This window comes from Nipponia nippon, unplaced genomic scaffold, assembly GCF_047370975.1.
Source record: "Nipponia nippon isolate SJK-2023a ecotype South Korea unplaced genomic scaffold, ASM4737097v1 scaffold_1, whole genome shotgun sequence".
NCBI lineage: Eukaryota > Metazoa > Chordata > Aves > Pelecaniformes > Threskiornithidae > Nipponia > Nipponia nippon.
Window position 1 is genome coordinate 14,665,251 of NW_028262290.1, and position 12,583 is coordinate 14,677,833.

At 42.6% G+C, this 12,583-nt stretch overlaps 1 protein-coding gene across 4 annotated transcripts in view; it reads right to left on the bottom strand.

Annotated features, from left to right (window-relative positions):
* DEPTOR (DEP domain containing MTOR interacting protein) overlaps positions 1 to 12,583 on the bottom strand; it is a 75,423-nt gene that overhangs the window by 19,453 nt on the left and 43,387 nt on the right. For all 4 annotated transcript variants that reach the window (XM_087747034.1, XM_087747041.1, XM_087747049.1 and 1 more), the window contains exons 6-9: positions 6,374 to 6,559; positions 5,585 to 5,719; positions 2,656 to 2,726; positions 1,892 to 1,996 (exon numbers count right to left, since the gene is read on the bottom strand). In XM_087747034.1, the coding sequence (XP_087603160.1) occupies positions 1,892 to 1,996; positions 2,656 to 2,726; positions 5,585 to 5,719; positions 6,374 to 6,559 (497 nt within the window). The remainder of the gene's footprint in view (positions 1 to 1,891; positions 1,997 to 2,655; positions 2,727 to 5,584; positions 5,720 to 6,373; positions 6,560 to 12,583) is intronic.

Sequence of the window (12,583 nt, forward strand, 5' to 3'; positions counted from 1 at the left end):
CATCAGATTACGTAAGTGCATGGAGAGCATGAATGGAAGACACGAGGACATAATTTGGTACATAAAACCAGTTTCAGAGGTGAAATATGGAAGAACCCAGCTTAACTGAAATGTCCTAGTGTGTAGTTGCAGGGCTGTCAGCATGAAGCCAAAAGTAAAAACAAACCAAAGGCCCACTATATTCAGCCCTAAGCTGCTGTGTTCAGAAGTGAAATCTCTGGGATTATACATGTGACTCCACAGTGTTATTTTTACAAGTCAGGTTTCAGAATAGACCCACTTTATGGCTAGCTGCTATATTCAGAGAACAAAAGATGCTGTAAAGTACTAAACTCCAAAGTTCAGCATCTAGAACATACACATGAATAAATTCGTTATTTTTACATTTAAGTACTTTAAATTTTAGGCAGGATTACTTTTCAAAAATGATACTCTTCATATGAAAACTGTAACTGTATATTGAATTTATGTATTGTATAAAACATATAAAAAATTCCAGCTCCCTCAGGAATCAAGCCATTTGCCAGCAGGATGTGTCAGGGTGCTGCCTGCACCAACAGGTTTGGCAGCTGCCATTCCCCTTCCCAGGGGTTTGCCTGCCCGTACTCAGAAATAAGTAAATGTTTCAAAGACAGTACATTCTTACAAGTTTCATGGAAAAAAAGCCAGAAGCCAGAGAGAAGAAACTCCTGTAGCACATTTGCTAAAGAGGGTGCCATGGCAGGCCTGGCACCGTGCGATGGGCAGGACGCTCACCTCTCGAGTCATGGCAGCGCACGTTGCCTCCAGCTTGGTGTGTGTGAAAATATGTGTGAGAGACAGCTGGGGTGAGTGTGATGGGAAAGGGAAATAAATTAGAAGGCAGGACAAAATTCGCAGCAAACTGGGCTGCATGTGGAATACATCTGAAACCTTCCTCTGTGTTGTTACCATACAATAAAACATGACATCAACTGAGCAGCTAATTTTTGTGTCTGGCCCAGCCTGGACACTGGAGTAGATGTAGCAGTTAAGTTTCCGTTTCTTGCTTTTATCTATACTTGGCATAATGCTTTGCTTTCTTTTCCCACTGTACGAGAGAGTGAGTAATTCACAGATACATGCAGAAAGTGATCCAAACCTGCAGGTAAGTCAATGGGCTCTGCATTAGCAGTACAAAAGCCTTCACATGGAATTTGTATTTATTTATTCTTAAATCTTGTATGAAAGTATTTAAACTCTTTATGAAATACGAAAGTATCATACATTCCTCTTTCCAAAATGTCTTAACTGCTTTACAGTGAACAACAGGTCATGCTAGCTTCACTTCGCATAGGTATGTCCAACTTTGCCTCTTCCTCTTGTCCTTCCAAGTTCTCTTTGGCAGATTTGGCAGTGTTAGGTTAATGGTTGGACTCAATGATCTTAAAGGTCTTTTCCAACCTAAACAATTCTATGACTTCTATGACTATAGGCAAAGTCCAGAAGCTGCATACCAACAACCACACAAATTGCAAAGTCAAGAGGAGGGAGGCTAAAATTGTGCAGAGTTGGAAAAAGGTGAAAATAACAACACCTCCCCCAAAACCCACAAAAAAACCCCAATCACCAAAACTAGCCAACCAACCAACCAAAAAAAAAATACCCAAAAAAGGGAAAAGATCAAGAAAGCAACTTGATAAATGAGGATAAATGAGTTTCATGTGAAAAAGGGACTTGAAGAATCTCAAAGACAGAAGGAAAAAAGGGGTGAAAGGCAGCAGAACTCACTGTGTACAAATGCCTGAAACTGAGACAATGATCCTCAACCCTGGAAACAAAAGCACCTCTCCCTCCCCAAGTACAGGCAGCCCAAGACTTTCACTGAGCAGCACAAATACCCCTGGTAAATCATCCCATTTTGAAGACGCACCTTCATCCCAGCCGCGGCTGCCGGCCCGCTGGGGTCCACAGCCTGGATGTGGCAGGGCTTGCTCCCCCGCACCACAAAGCCCCAGCCCACTGCGTCGCCGACAATCTGGAAAGAGAAAAGGACGTGATCACCTTCGGGCAGCTTGGTGAAATTCAAGGGGGTAACACCTAAATGGTTCAAGACATAATTTCAACAGCTCTATACTTCCAAGACATAGTAAAGGACGTGTACAGGCTGCTATATCACTCATGGGAAAGGCTCTATCCAAATGATTCCTCTTGCTCTTAACAAACTTTTTTTATTGAACTAGAAGGCTGTAAAAAGCAATGCTTCCAATGACTAGGTTCAAAAATGTCTTTGCAGAAAGGCTTTCTCTAATAGTGAATATGAATCAAAATTTCTGCCCATCATAGTCCAGAAAGACCTAAGGAGAAGACTTCAGTTTGGGTAGGAAATCCACTCCTGCACTGCAAGTATTACCAGGAGCACAAAGTCTAGATGACTTTGTATAAAACAAATGTTATTGGCTTTATGTAATTTTACACTCCATTTAAGTCAGCAGTACTACATTGGCATAAAGACAGGATAAACAAGTGCAGAATCAGACCTGAAATGTGTGGAAGTACTGATAACAGAGTTTGGGATTTTAAAGTACAAACCTTAGCAAATGCAAATAAGCTCTAATTATCCCATCAGAAAATGTCTGTTTGGATTACTTTATGCATACAACATGCAGAAAATAAAGAAAAATACTTGAGACATACCGTAAAAGTTTTTCTTACATATGGGGCTCCAGGCATCAAGAGCTCATCAGCAGTCACAGGTCTCTTTAATACTGTGGAGGTACATAAATGAATATTCAATATAAGCCTTCCTCTAGAGTTTTTCCTAATAAATAAGATACAGTGTTGGGATACAACATCTTTTTGGTCCCACTTCCCATACACTCTTTCCGTTCTTGCAGATTTGCTTGAAAGCAGTAAAAGAGACAAGGAAAATACAGCAGAATAACTGTGAGTACAAATGATGAAATCTTTGGAAAATCAGGGCATTTAGCCAACAGACTTTGTTGTCTGCAATCAAGATCCACTAAACACTATCACAAACATCAGAGGTGGCTGTTCCTGTGTCCAGTGTTGAAACGAGTGACCGATCTTCCTGGCCTGGAGCAGCTTTTCTTCCCGGCTCGCTCTGTGCATGTTGGGTACTCTCTGCTATTTCATCTGAGATGGGTTTGAATCACAGAATTAAGTAATAAGAAAATTCTGCTTGAGTCAGGAAATATCCCAACAAAGAGATTCCTGCAATTGTAGGCACAGACATGTAACCCCATCTTATCCAGGGACAGCCTATGTAATCTATAGCTGGCTGGGATTTTACATGAAAGAAAATACCAGTGAGTTTCTGCAAGCGATTCCTCACTGCCTTGCTATGTAATGGGGTAATTTTCCCCTGAACAAAGTAAATGTGAAGTTCTGCCAAACCAAATCGATACCATTCTGCATACCAGTTTTCATCTGTCTATAAATGCTTCACAAGATGGAGGACAATGGGAAGATATATGTTGTTCACCATATTGCCTGCTTCACCTCTAAAATTACGGCTGCTTTTCTTTTAGTGATAAATAATTTTGATGATGTCTGCCTTTTCAGTCACAGGTGGATGATAAAATTTCCCACAGATGCTATTTGAAGATGTTCATGAGTTTCTTAATGACATTCATGGGAGTAGGGAGAATTCTAGCATACAAACCTATGCTTTTTTTTTCTTTCCCATGGATTTTGACAAACTGTCATTTAGCCAGCATTACACTTTGCAGAGCATGCCTGGTCAACGTAAAAAACCTGAATGATTATGCTCATTCGACAAGTCAGAATCAGGTAATCATCCACGCAGGACTCCCTTGCGTGCCTCCCTTCATTATACCTCCAGAAATATTTTTTTGTTTGATGATTGTTTTTCTACATGACTGGTAAGTCATGACCTGGGTTTTCTTTAGGTGTTTGCCTGCAAGAGAACTCATCTGACAATACGCCTCTGCCTTGCGTTTATTAGCACGCAGTTCAGCGACATGCTCTGGTTCTGGATAGCCGGAAACTATTTGTGAAAAAAATCACTTTATAGTCCAGCAGAGGATTAAGAATTCCTCCATAACGTTTACATCTGAAAGCCTTATGTTAACCTCTGTGAGATGACGTGTGGATCTGTACTTGCGCTACAGGAGAAATTACCCTACATTGCCTGTAATTGTATGATTCTTAAAAATAAGACTGTTTATAAGTCTGGTGCTGTCTTCTTTCAAATATGAGTCTGTTAAAGCTATTCAGAGTTTGAAAACCAGTCCTAAGGGACTAAATTAAGAATTTATGCAAGGGCAACATCAGCCTATCCTTTTTCTTCCAGTGCTGTGTAATCAGCTGCATTAAAATAAACTTGTTCTCACTACTCACGGATTGCCACTTTGTATATAATCAGAATCATAAATGAATGGCATAGTTGGCATACTTCAGATAACACACATATTTATGGACAGTGCATGAATGCTGCTTTATCTGTCCCAGAAAATTTTCCAGGATGTAATTAATGATGTACTGAGTCCTTCACACTATTTTCATTCCGAACCTCATACTGAATTCCCAGCAGAGCCTAAGGAGAGGGAAGGAAATGTGCTAAAAGGAGAAAGAAAGAAAATGTCCCCATAACTATGCCTTTCTTTCTGATGGCCAGTCTGCACAGCAGGAACGAAATGCACTTTAGCTCACTCATCTCCAGAGTAAACTGTCAATGTTTTGAACAGGATTCATACAGTGCTTGAGGCACTCTCTAGTAATCATTTCAAACGCCAGCATGCCTTTGAAAGCAAAACTTACACGTATCCACTCAAGCCTTCCCCTGTTGCACAATGCTCCCCACACTGTCGGCAGAGACCTGGTACATTTGAAATAATAAGGAGCACAAACGGCAGCAGGGACCCTGCTTTGAAATTCAGCGTTGTTTCTAAGAAAAACACGGAGGTTGAAACAATATCTATCCTGGTCTCTTTTCCCCTTCCCAGATGTACAGTAAGAAACAAGTTTAAGTGAACTGTGGAAGAATGGCTGTGTTTAACCTTCCGGCGTGGGATAGGAAATCCTTTCAAAAGGAAAATAAGTTTCAACACTACTTTTACCTTCCTAAACAGACCAGTGTAAGACCAAAACAAATGAAAATGTTGAAATGATCCCTGACAGGCTGAAACAATGCTGCCTCTTTTTTGAGAGGCTGCTGTTTTCTGAGTTGTGTTATTTCATAGCAACTCGAGTGGCCACCAGATAGTTAAACTCTCCTCTGACTTGCACCAAAGGAATGTCTCTAGGAGGAGATTTGAATCGGTTCAGAGCTTGGCAATGAAGAGGCAAATCTGGGTCTCTGACTGCATGTCCTCCTAAGAGATAAACTGCAGCTCGAACTACAATTATGGGCTTGATGCAGAGATTATTGGAGGCAGACGTCTGGCGCATGTTCAGCAGGACTTCAGGCTAGGGGATGATAATAGTCCCCTCTGGCCTATAAAACCTGTGACGCTGTCAACTTTTAATCTCTCCTTGAAAAGATGAACTTGGACACGATGCTAGGCATTCTTCACGTCACCTTCTCCCCCAACAGATGTCTGCGACCTGTCTCCTGTGCATCGTAAGCAATGCTGGTGCTCACCAGATTTGGGGTTGCAGAGCACGGGGGGACTGCTGCTGAGCGTTGGGCTACTGCTGAAGTACCCGCTGCTGCCACAACTACTCATGCTGCTCCTCCGTACTGCCGACACGATCTTTATCTCCTTGGTGGGACTCACTACAAACAGAGAGAAAATACAGAGAGAAAGGGAACCAGTATCAATTATTAAACCCATTTCCTTGGTTTCTTTAAAGCAATAGCAAAAAGCCATGCTTTCGCTGACAACACTGGGAAGGGGTTACTGTGTTTTACACAGTTAGAAGAGTCACTGCATGAGTATGATATACTCATGTATACTGTAGCTAACACGATGGGTGAACCGCTCCCATTGCAGTGTCTTCTAGGGGGCATTTCAATATAGGGAAATAATTTCTTCCATTTTTCCTTCTACTTCCCATTTATTCTTTCAGTTCTTGCTAGATCTTGCTGTACAGCAAATGCTGCAGGATCCTTTCCCCTCACTTTTACTCTTCATGAAAACTCCACATAGAATATATAACTAATAACTTTGCTTGGAGGGATTTTAACAAGTTCTGTTTGTTCATGGACACTGATTTTTGATCAGCATCTGACATGCTATTGATACAGGTGCAAAACCACCCCAGGGAGCTAAAGATTTGGTAAATCAAGTGAATGGACAATCCCATGAACAGGGATACATGATACCCTGCCCTGGTTTTTTCAGATAAACACCAAAAGCCCTTGGCCAAAAAGGGCTGTTTAACATCCCATGGAGTCGCCCTACAGACAGCAGTATAGTTGATGAGTCACCTGAGAGAAAACTGGTGTGTTTTCTGTTGTCATGGTTCTGCTTGCGCAGGCAAAACGGGCTGTCATGACTTTCTGGCATCAAGCGAGATTTCTCAGTGAGGAGCTCCATTAATCGCCGCCGCCGGCGGAAATTCATTCTGCACTGGTAAAGCAAGTTGCTGTCCATAAAATGGTGCTTGTTGGACACTGGAAAAAGAAATGGATAGAAAGTCTATGCCTGGTAGGACTGAAATCAGAGTACACGTATTTGCACTGTGTGCACTGCACACCTTGGTGTAAGGAAGCAACACCCGGCGCCCTCCCCTCTGCAGACTCAGAAAAAGGAGGAAGGTGGTCAGCTTCACGTGGGTAGCTTCAATATACACACTTTTATAGTGTCAATAACAAAGTAGGGACTTTAGTGGTCGTTGCTGAGAGGAATCTTTTACAGTACCTTGATTAATGACAAGCACTCTTTATTGTCAAGTGGAAATGGAAGTACTTTATCTTTCCGTGACAGGTTGCATAACGGTCCATCTCCACGCATGCTCCCTCTGCATGCTGTGTGGTGCTGCCGGTCACTACAGACCAGACTTAGCTCCTCACATCAAGGTCTTTGTAAATTCACCCGTCTAGGGCAGCCCCTGGGAGCTCTGGCTGATTACCTCCCTCGGAGCTACAGGGCAGCAGCGAATCAAGACCTGTGTGTTTCCTCTGTCGTGTTCACCACAGACACCGTGTCCCAGACGCTTCCTGCAGGCCACTTCCTCCCCTTCGCGCGGATACGCAAGGTTTGGGAACAGGCACCCGGCCAAAAATCATTTCTTACATAATGAACAGAAGTCTTAATTACAACCTGTTTTGACACTGAGAGCAAATCCCAGGTTGCTGAAGTCAGAGCAAGAGCACCGAGCCTACCCGCAGACTGCAGCATCACCGTAACCTCTGTGTGTTCACTGCCACTGATGCTGCATCTTAATAGCGATGAAAAAAGCAGCCGTTGGACGAGTCCTGAAAGTGCTCTGACTCCTTCAGGGCTTGATCGCAGAAAAGCCCTCTGGAGTACTCCCTGCATTTGTACTGCAGCGTCTTAAATAGCTGCAGTGGATGTTTTGGCTCCGTTTTCTCCCTCTTCACCTAGCTCCTGTGATCATATTCCACAGAAAAGATTTCCCACAGTTGACCTTTTCCAAGAAGGATCTAGATTCCGGATTTACCTAGTTTATAAATTGCATTTCTTCCAATATTGGATCATAACAACTGGTGAGTTATACATATTTATATGTAAAGTGTAAACAACAACATAGATATGCACTCAAGACATCAGCCAAGTCTTGTGCTTCATTTGGCCTCAACCTCCTACCACAGACACCGAACTTTTGCTTTGCTCTTAGCTCTGCCCAGCACGTGGGGTCCAAAAGCAGCAGAGCCCAAGGTGCTACACCAGATCCAGAGCCTGGAGCCCTGCTGGCCCCCTCTCCCTTCGTCCTCATCCCCAACACACTCTTTCTTGCTCGCATCCCTTCTTAACACCTCCACGTGTCTCAGTCTGCTCTCCATGAGCCCCATGGAAGTACACCACATATATGGTAGCCTTGCAAAAAAAGGCTGTATTTAGACATGAACTTGCAATATGTCATTTGATGCTTGTAAGCTGAAGGAATAGCCTCAAAGAGGAAAAAGCCCAGTCACCTTCTCCAGCAGCTGGTGGTCTCAGAGAGAATATTCATGCCAGGGATGTCAAGTCATCCAGACAATAAAGAAGACACCAGTCCTAGCCATGGTCCTCAGGGCACAGCCCTCCATATGGATACAGAAACTGCCATATGGGGTCAGACCATATGTCCGTCTTGCAAAGAAGCACGTCTCTTGCCTGCCTGGACCACTGTCAGTGAAGGGACACTGCCTGTACAAACGGACTTTTGCCTTTGGAACACAAGAAGAATCAGGACACAGCAGCTTTCTGAACTGCACATGCTTCTGCCCACGCTGCCATGGAGACTGTCTGCCCCAGAGGCCTGCAGCGTGGCAGAGGCTGTAGGACATTTCTTAGAGTTTTGAAAAAACTCTAAGAAAACTCTTGAAACTCTACCTTTTTTCATGAATAAAGCAGAAAGGTCACGCCAGTCAGCCAAACTTCAATGTTTCAAGTACCATCTACACAAAAGACCCCCATTACCTAGATTGCCTGGTTCTGCTGAAGAGCTTCGGAAGAGCCAGCGCCACTTGGCTTTTCTCCGCTTCATTTTGGTTCTGAACCTGTTGTTTCCTGAAATCAGCTGTATGCATCCTCCATGAGCAAAATGGCTTTGCTAAGTCAAATTTAGCATTGCAAGCAATTCGTTACTGAGTTCTGACATGTTAATTACTGCAGGCACATGCTGTGCTCATCATTTTGGACACATACAGTATGCAATAGTATTAAACAAGACTTACTAACGATCACTATTTTTGAAAAATGGAAATAGAGGAGGAGAGATTTGGAGACTTGCCCACATCCACAAAAGGATTTGCTATCAGAGGCAGAGTTAATACGTAGGTGTTCACAGCTACCCGTCTCATTTTCAGACCACTGACACATTAAGTAAAAGTAGCAATATCTAGCAATATCCTACCATGTTATTAGAATAACCTGATGCAAATATAAAAACTTCCTTTTCTGTTTCATGACATCTTAAAGAGTTCCCTGAAACTTAAAAAGAGAAGCTCTACTTAGGCAGCACACTACTGGGATTCACAATGTTAAGTGAAAGAGGGCACCACAAATACTCCCTTGGAAGTAGAATTACTGTTGCCAACCGTTTGCCGTATAAGAAATATCAGTATGGTTTCTGATGCAAGTTAAATATTATGGCACTACATTTCTTAAGTAAAACTACTCTGTTCTGTTTGTGTCATTAACTGAAGTGCTCTGCCAGTCTTCAGAAATTATGATAATCAGAGATCAACACGCACTCATGCTGCAGATATTGTAAAGCACTCTGAAATTCTAAAATAATCATTGACCATGAAACTACAGAATATAAACTTTTTAATGCCAAAATACTGAACATATTTTAGACTCACAATACTTTTTTTGACTGAAATATTGTAGCATTATATACTTAAAATAGTGAAGTTTAGGTCTTACATTGAAGTAATTCATCCCTGCTGTAATTATTTTAGTCCATGGAGGGGTGAATTTCTATACAATAAATGAATACAAGTGGAAAAGGTAAGACCAATGACTGTATGCTGTAGAATATTTGTATATGATTTATATAACAAAGGGTTTGTAGCCAGAATGTTTATGGCAAGTAGTATTAGCACAGAATCTAGAGCGCTCATTGATTTTCATAATTTAATTCCTCATTTCTACTGATAGGTCACATTTCATACAAAAGTATTAGAATAACAGCGCGCACCCTCAGTCTGAGCAAATAACGTATTTGTAGCACCATGTAACTTTTTGCATATTCCTTAACTGAAAGGGAATATGTATGTACGTTTAAGGAGAAGTTCCAAAAATAAACAGGAGTAGTTAGTTCAAACGGCCTCCTTGTACATACATCATCAAATAAAATATCTCACCAAAATTATTGGTGTGCCCCATGGGGCTTTTTTTTTTCAATCATCAACTTTCTGACATATTTGTGATTTGGGATGAAGTGTCCATGCCGGGACTCTGCCTAAGGGTGAGTGTATCTGGCATGCTGTGGAAAAAAGGGATTTCCACACCATGGCTCAGAAGGAAGAGGTTGAAGAGGGGGAAGCAGACACGGGTGCAGGCTGGCTCTGAAGCTCTCCTCAGGTGCAGTGGCTGCCTTTCAGCATTAACCAGGAGGAGCTACGCATGCCTCTGTCCTTGATAAATCCCTGCTATGCGTATGTCGGATGCAGAGCACACACAGAAGGTTGTTTTTGTTATGCTTGGTACATGCAGGGGAGAGGTCCCAGCGCAGGCATGGGTGCTCAGCTCAGCCGCTTTAACAGTCTGTGTTTTGCTGCAATCAGCAGAGAAAAGTGGGAGTGAAAAACTTTTCCAAGCTGATTGCAGAATGCTGAGAGGACTGCCCAGACTTGCTCAGGAGGGATTTCTTTAAAGGTAATTTAGAGGCTGTTACCTCGAGCTAACGTGGAGTGTTGACTCAGAGGCAGCAGCAGATGATAAACTCGTGGTGCCCAACAAGGCTCCTGCCCCAGGTATCTGTCCCTCTCCTGGAAGTTGCCTCCGGATAAGGATTGACTTAACTACTCCTGAATTAGTTCATTGCCCTTCATAACGCAGCATGGAAAAGCAAACTGACACCCATTTCAGTTTGTCTTACATTGCCAGGCCATGGCTGACGAGGATCAGGACCTGTATTTGTACATGATGAGGGTAATGTAAAGAGCAAGGTGGGGTGACTTCATGGGTTTTTCATTCCAACTTAATTCACCAGCGCTCATGTGGCAACATGTTCATGTTACAGTGTGCACCTTACAAAACAGAAGGAAACTGTACCAAAGAGAGTAAAGAAAATGTATGGTGACTTGCAACCTCCAAAATCATAAAAGTGCACAAGAGCATTTGTGGTCCTGGAGGGAAAGGCACCAACAGTAATTCACAGTCATCGATGTCAGACTTTGGAGGTACAGTTACAACCCGCCAATCTAATCTCCCACATACACAGGCCACAAAATTTCTCCCAGAATCAGAATTAAAAAACTATCTTTTAATCTCACAAAACTATAGTTTAATCTTACTTTAAAGCAGCCTGCAATGACCACTTTACTCTTCCCCTTGCAAGCTGTTCAAGCCTTCAGTTACTTTCCCTGCCAGGCAATAAAGATTTAACTCAAGGCTGAATTTGTTTAACTTTAGCTGCTAACCCCTGGACTTTGTCACACCTTCAACAGAAAGTTACATCAGACTTGGTCAGAAATCTTTGTAAAGAAGTCTGTGACGTGATGAAACCAACTCTCAAACATATCTTTGACCAGCTGAATAAATAACACCCCTTAAATACTCATTTTTTAGCCCTCCTTGAGGTCTCTTCAGACTTTCTTTATCCTTCCTAAAATCCGGCTATCAGAATTGCATGCTCACAGTTACAACCTCATGCCCCTTCTGTTACTTGCTGTCCTCCTTTTTGTACATCTCAGGCTCACAGTAACAGTTAATACAATCGTACTGCAGGAAAAGCATAAGCTGGGAACAATTTGTGCCCTGTACATCCTCCTTTCCCTGCACAGCATTGCTTCACACCAACGAGCGGAGCCTGTATTCTCATTTCCTAGATGTATTGCTTTCTAGTTATACCATTAGTTATACAAAAACACACCTCTCTTTGGGTAATGACCATTTAATTAATAAAGTTCAATTATTTGTTTACTGTCTGATCTATCCCCAGAGTTTGCAAACGTCATCGACAAGGATTTTAGATGGTTAGTGCCCATTTACACTGCTGTTAAGAAGAGAAAAAACAGATTATTTATTTTGGCATTTCTCTGAGTGGGAGCACCTAATGTTGCAGCTTTAGTGGTTCCTGTGCCTGGCTGCTTCACAGTTTCTGTCCAGATACATAAAACATAAATTGCAACGTCCATGCAAATCTTCTTTCAGCTTCTGATTCTGACATCATAAAATCCTGGGATCTGCACGGGGCTCAAGCAGCCTTTTCATTTCTTCTTTTGCAAGGAGGCTGATGCACAGCAGAGATAGGAATATTAGCTTTACATTGATTTCATAGAACTGAGGAGGCTTCAGAAAGTACAAAAGCCTATTTTAATAAATGGTGTGACTCATGCCTTAAAAATCAGGCCATTTTCATAACTGGCTTTTTCCCCAAATCCATCCCACAACTTCAGTTCCCCACGATTTTTCACTCTGATAATCTGCGTACATCTCCACCGCGGTGATTAATGCTTTCTACCAGCCGAAAGCTGCGGTTCCCAGTAGGCCACATCCAGCGATGCACTCCAGCTGCTCGTCACATCCCCAGAAACACGACGCTGTCACCAAGCGAGCCCGTGGCTGGAGCCGGGGAACGGCTGCTCCGTGTGGAGGGAGCGGTGGGAAAGAGATCAAAGTTCCCCGAGGAGGCGGAGGAGCAGCTTTTCTCAAGAGAGCAGAGGACATGTTGAAGTGTGCGCTTGTTTGTTTGTGTGAGTGTGTGCTTGGGCTAGGGTTAAGAGGAAGAGGTTATAAAAGCATTTGCAGAGTATATGGAGTTTTCAGCGCTGATATTTCAGCCAGAACTAGCACACATG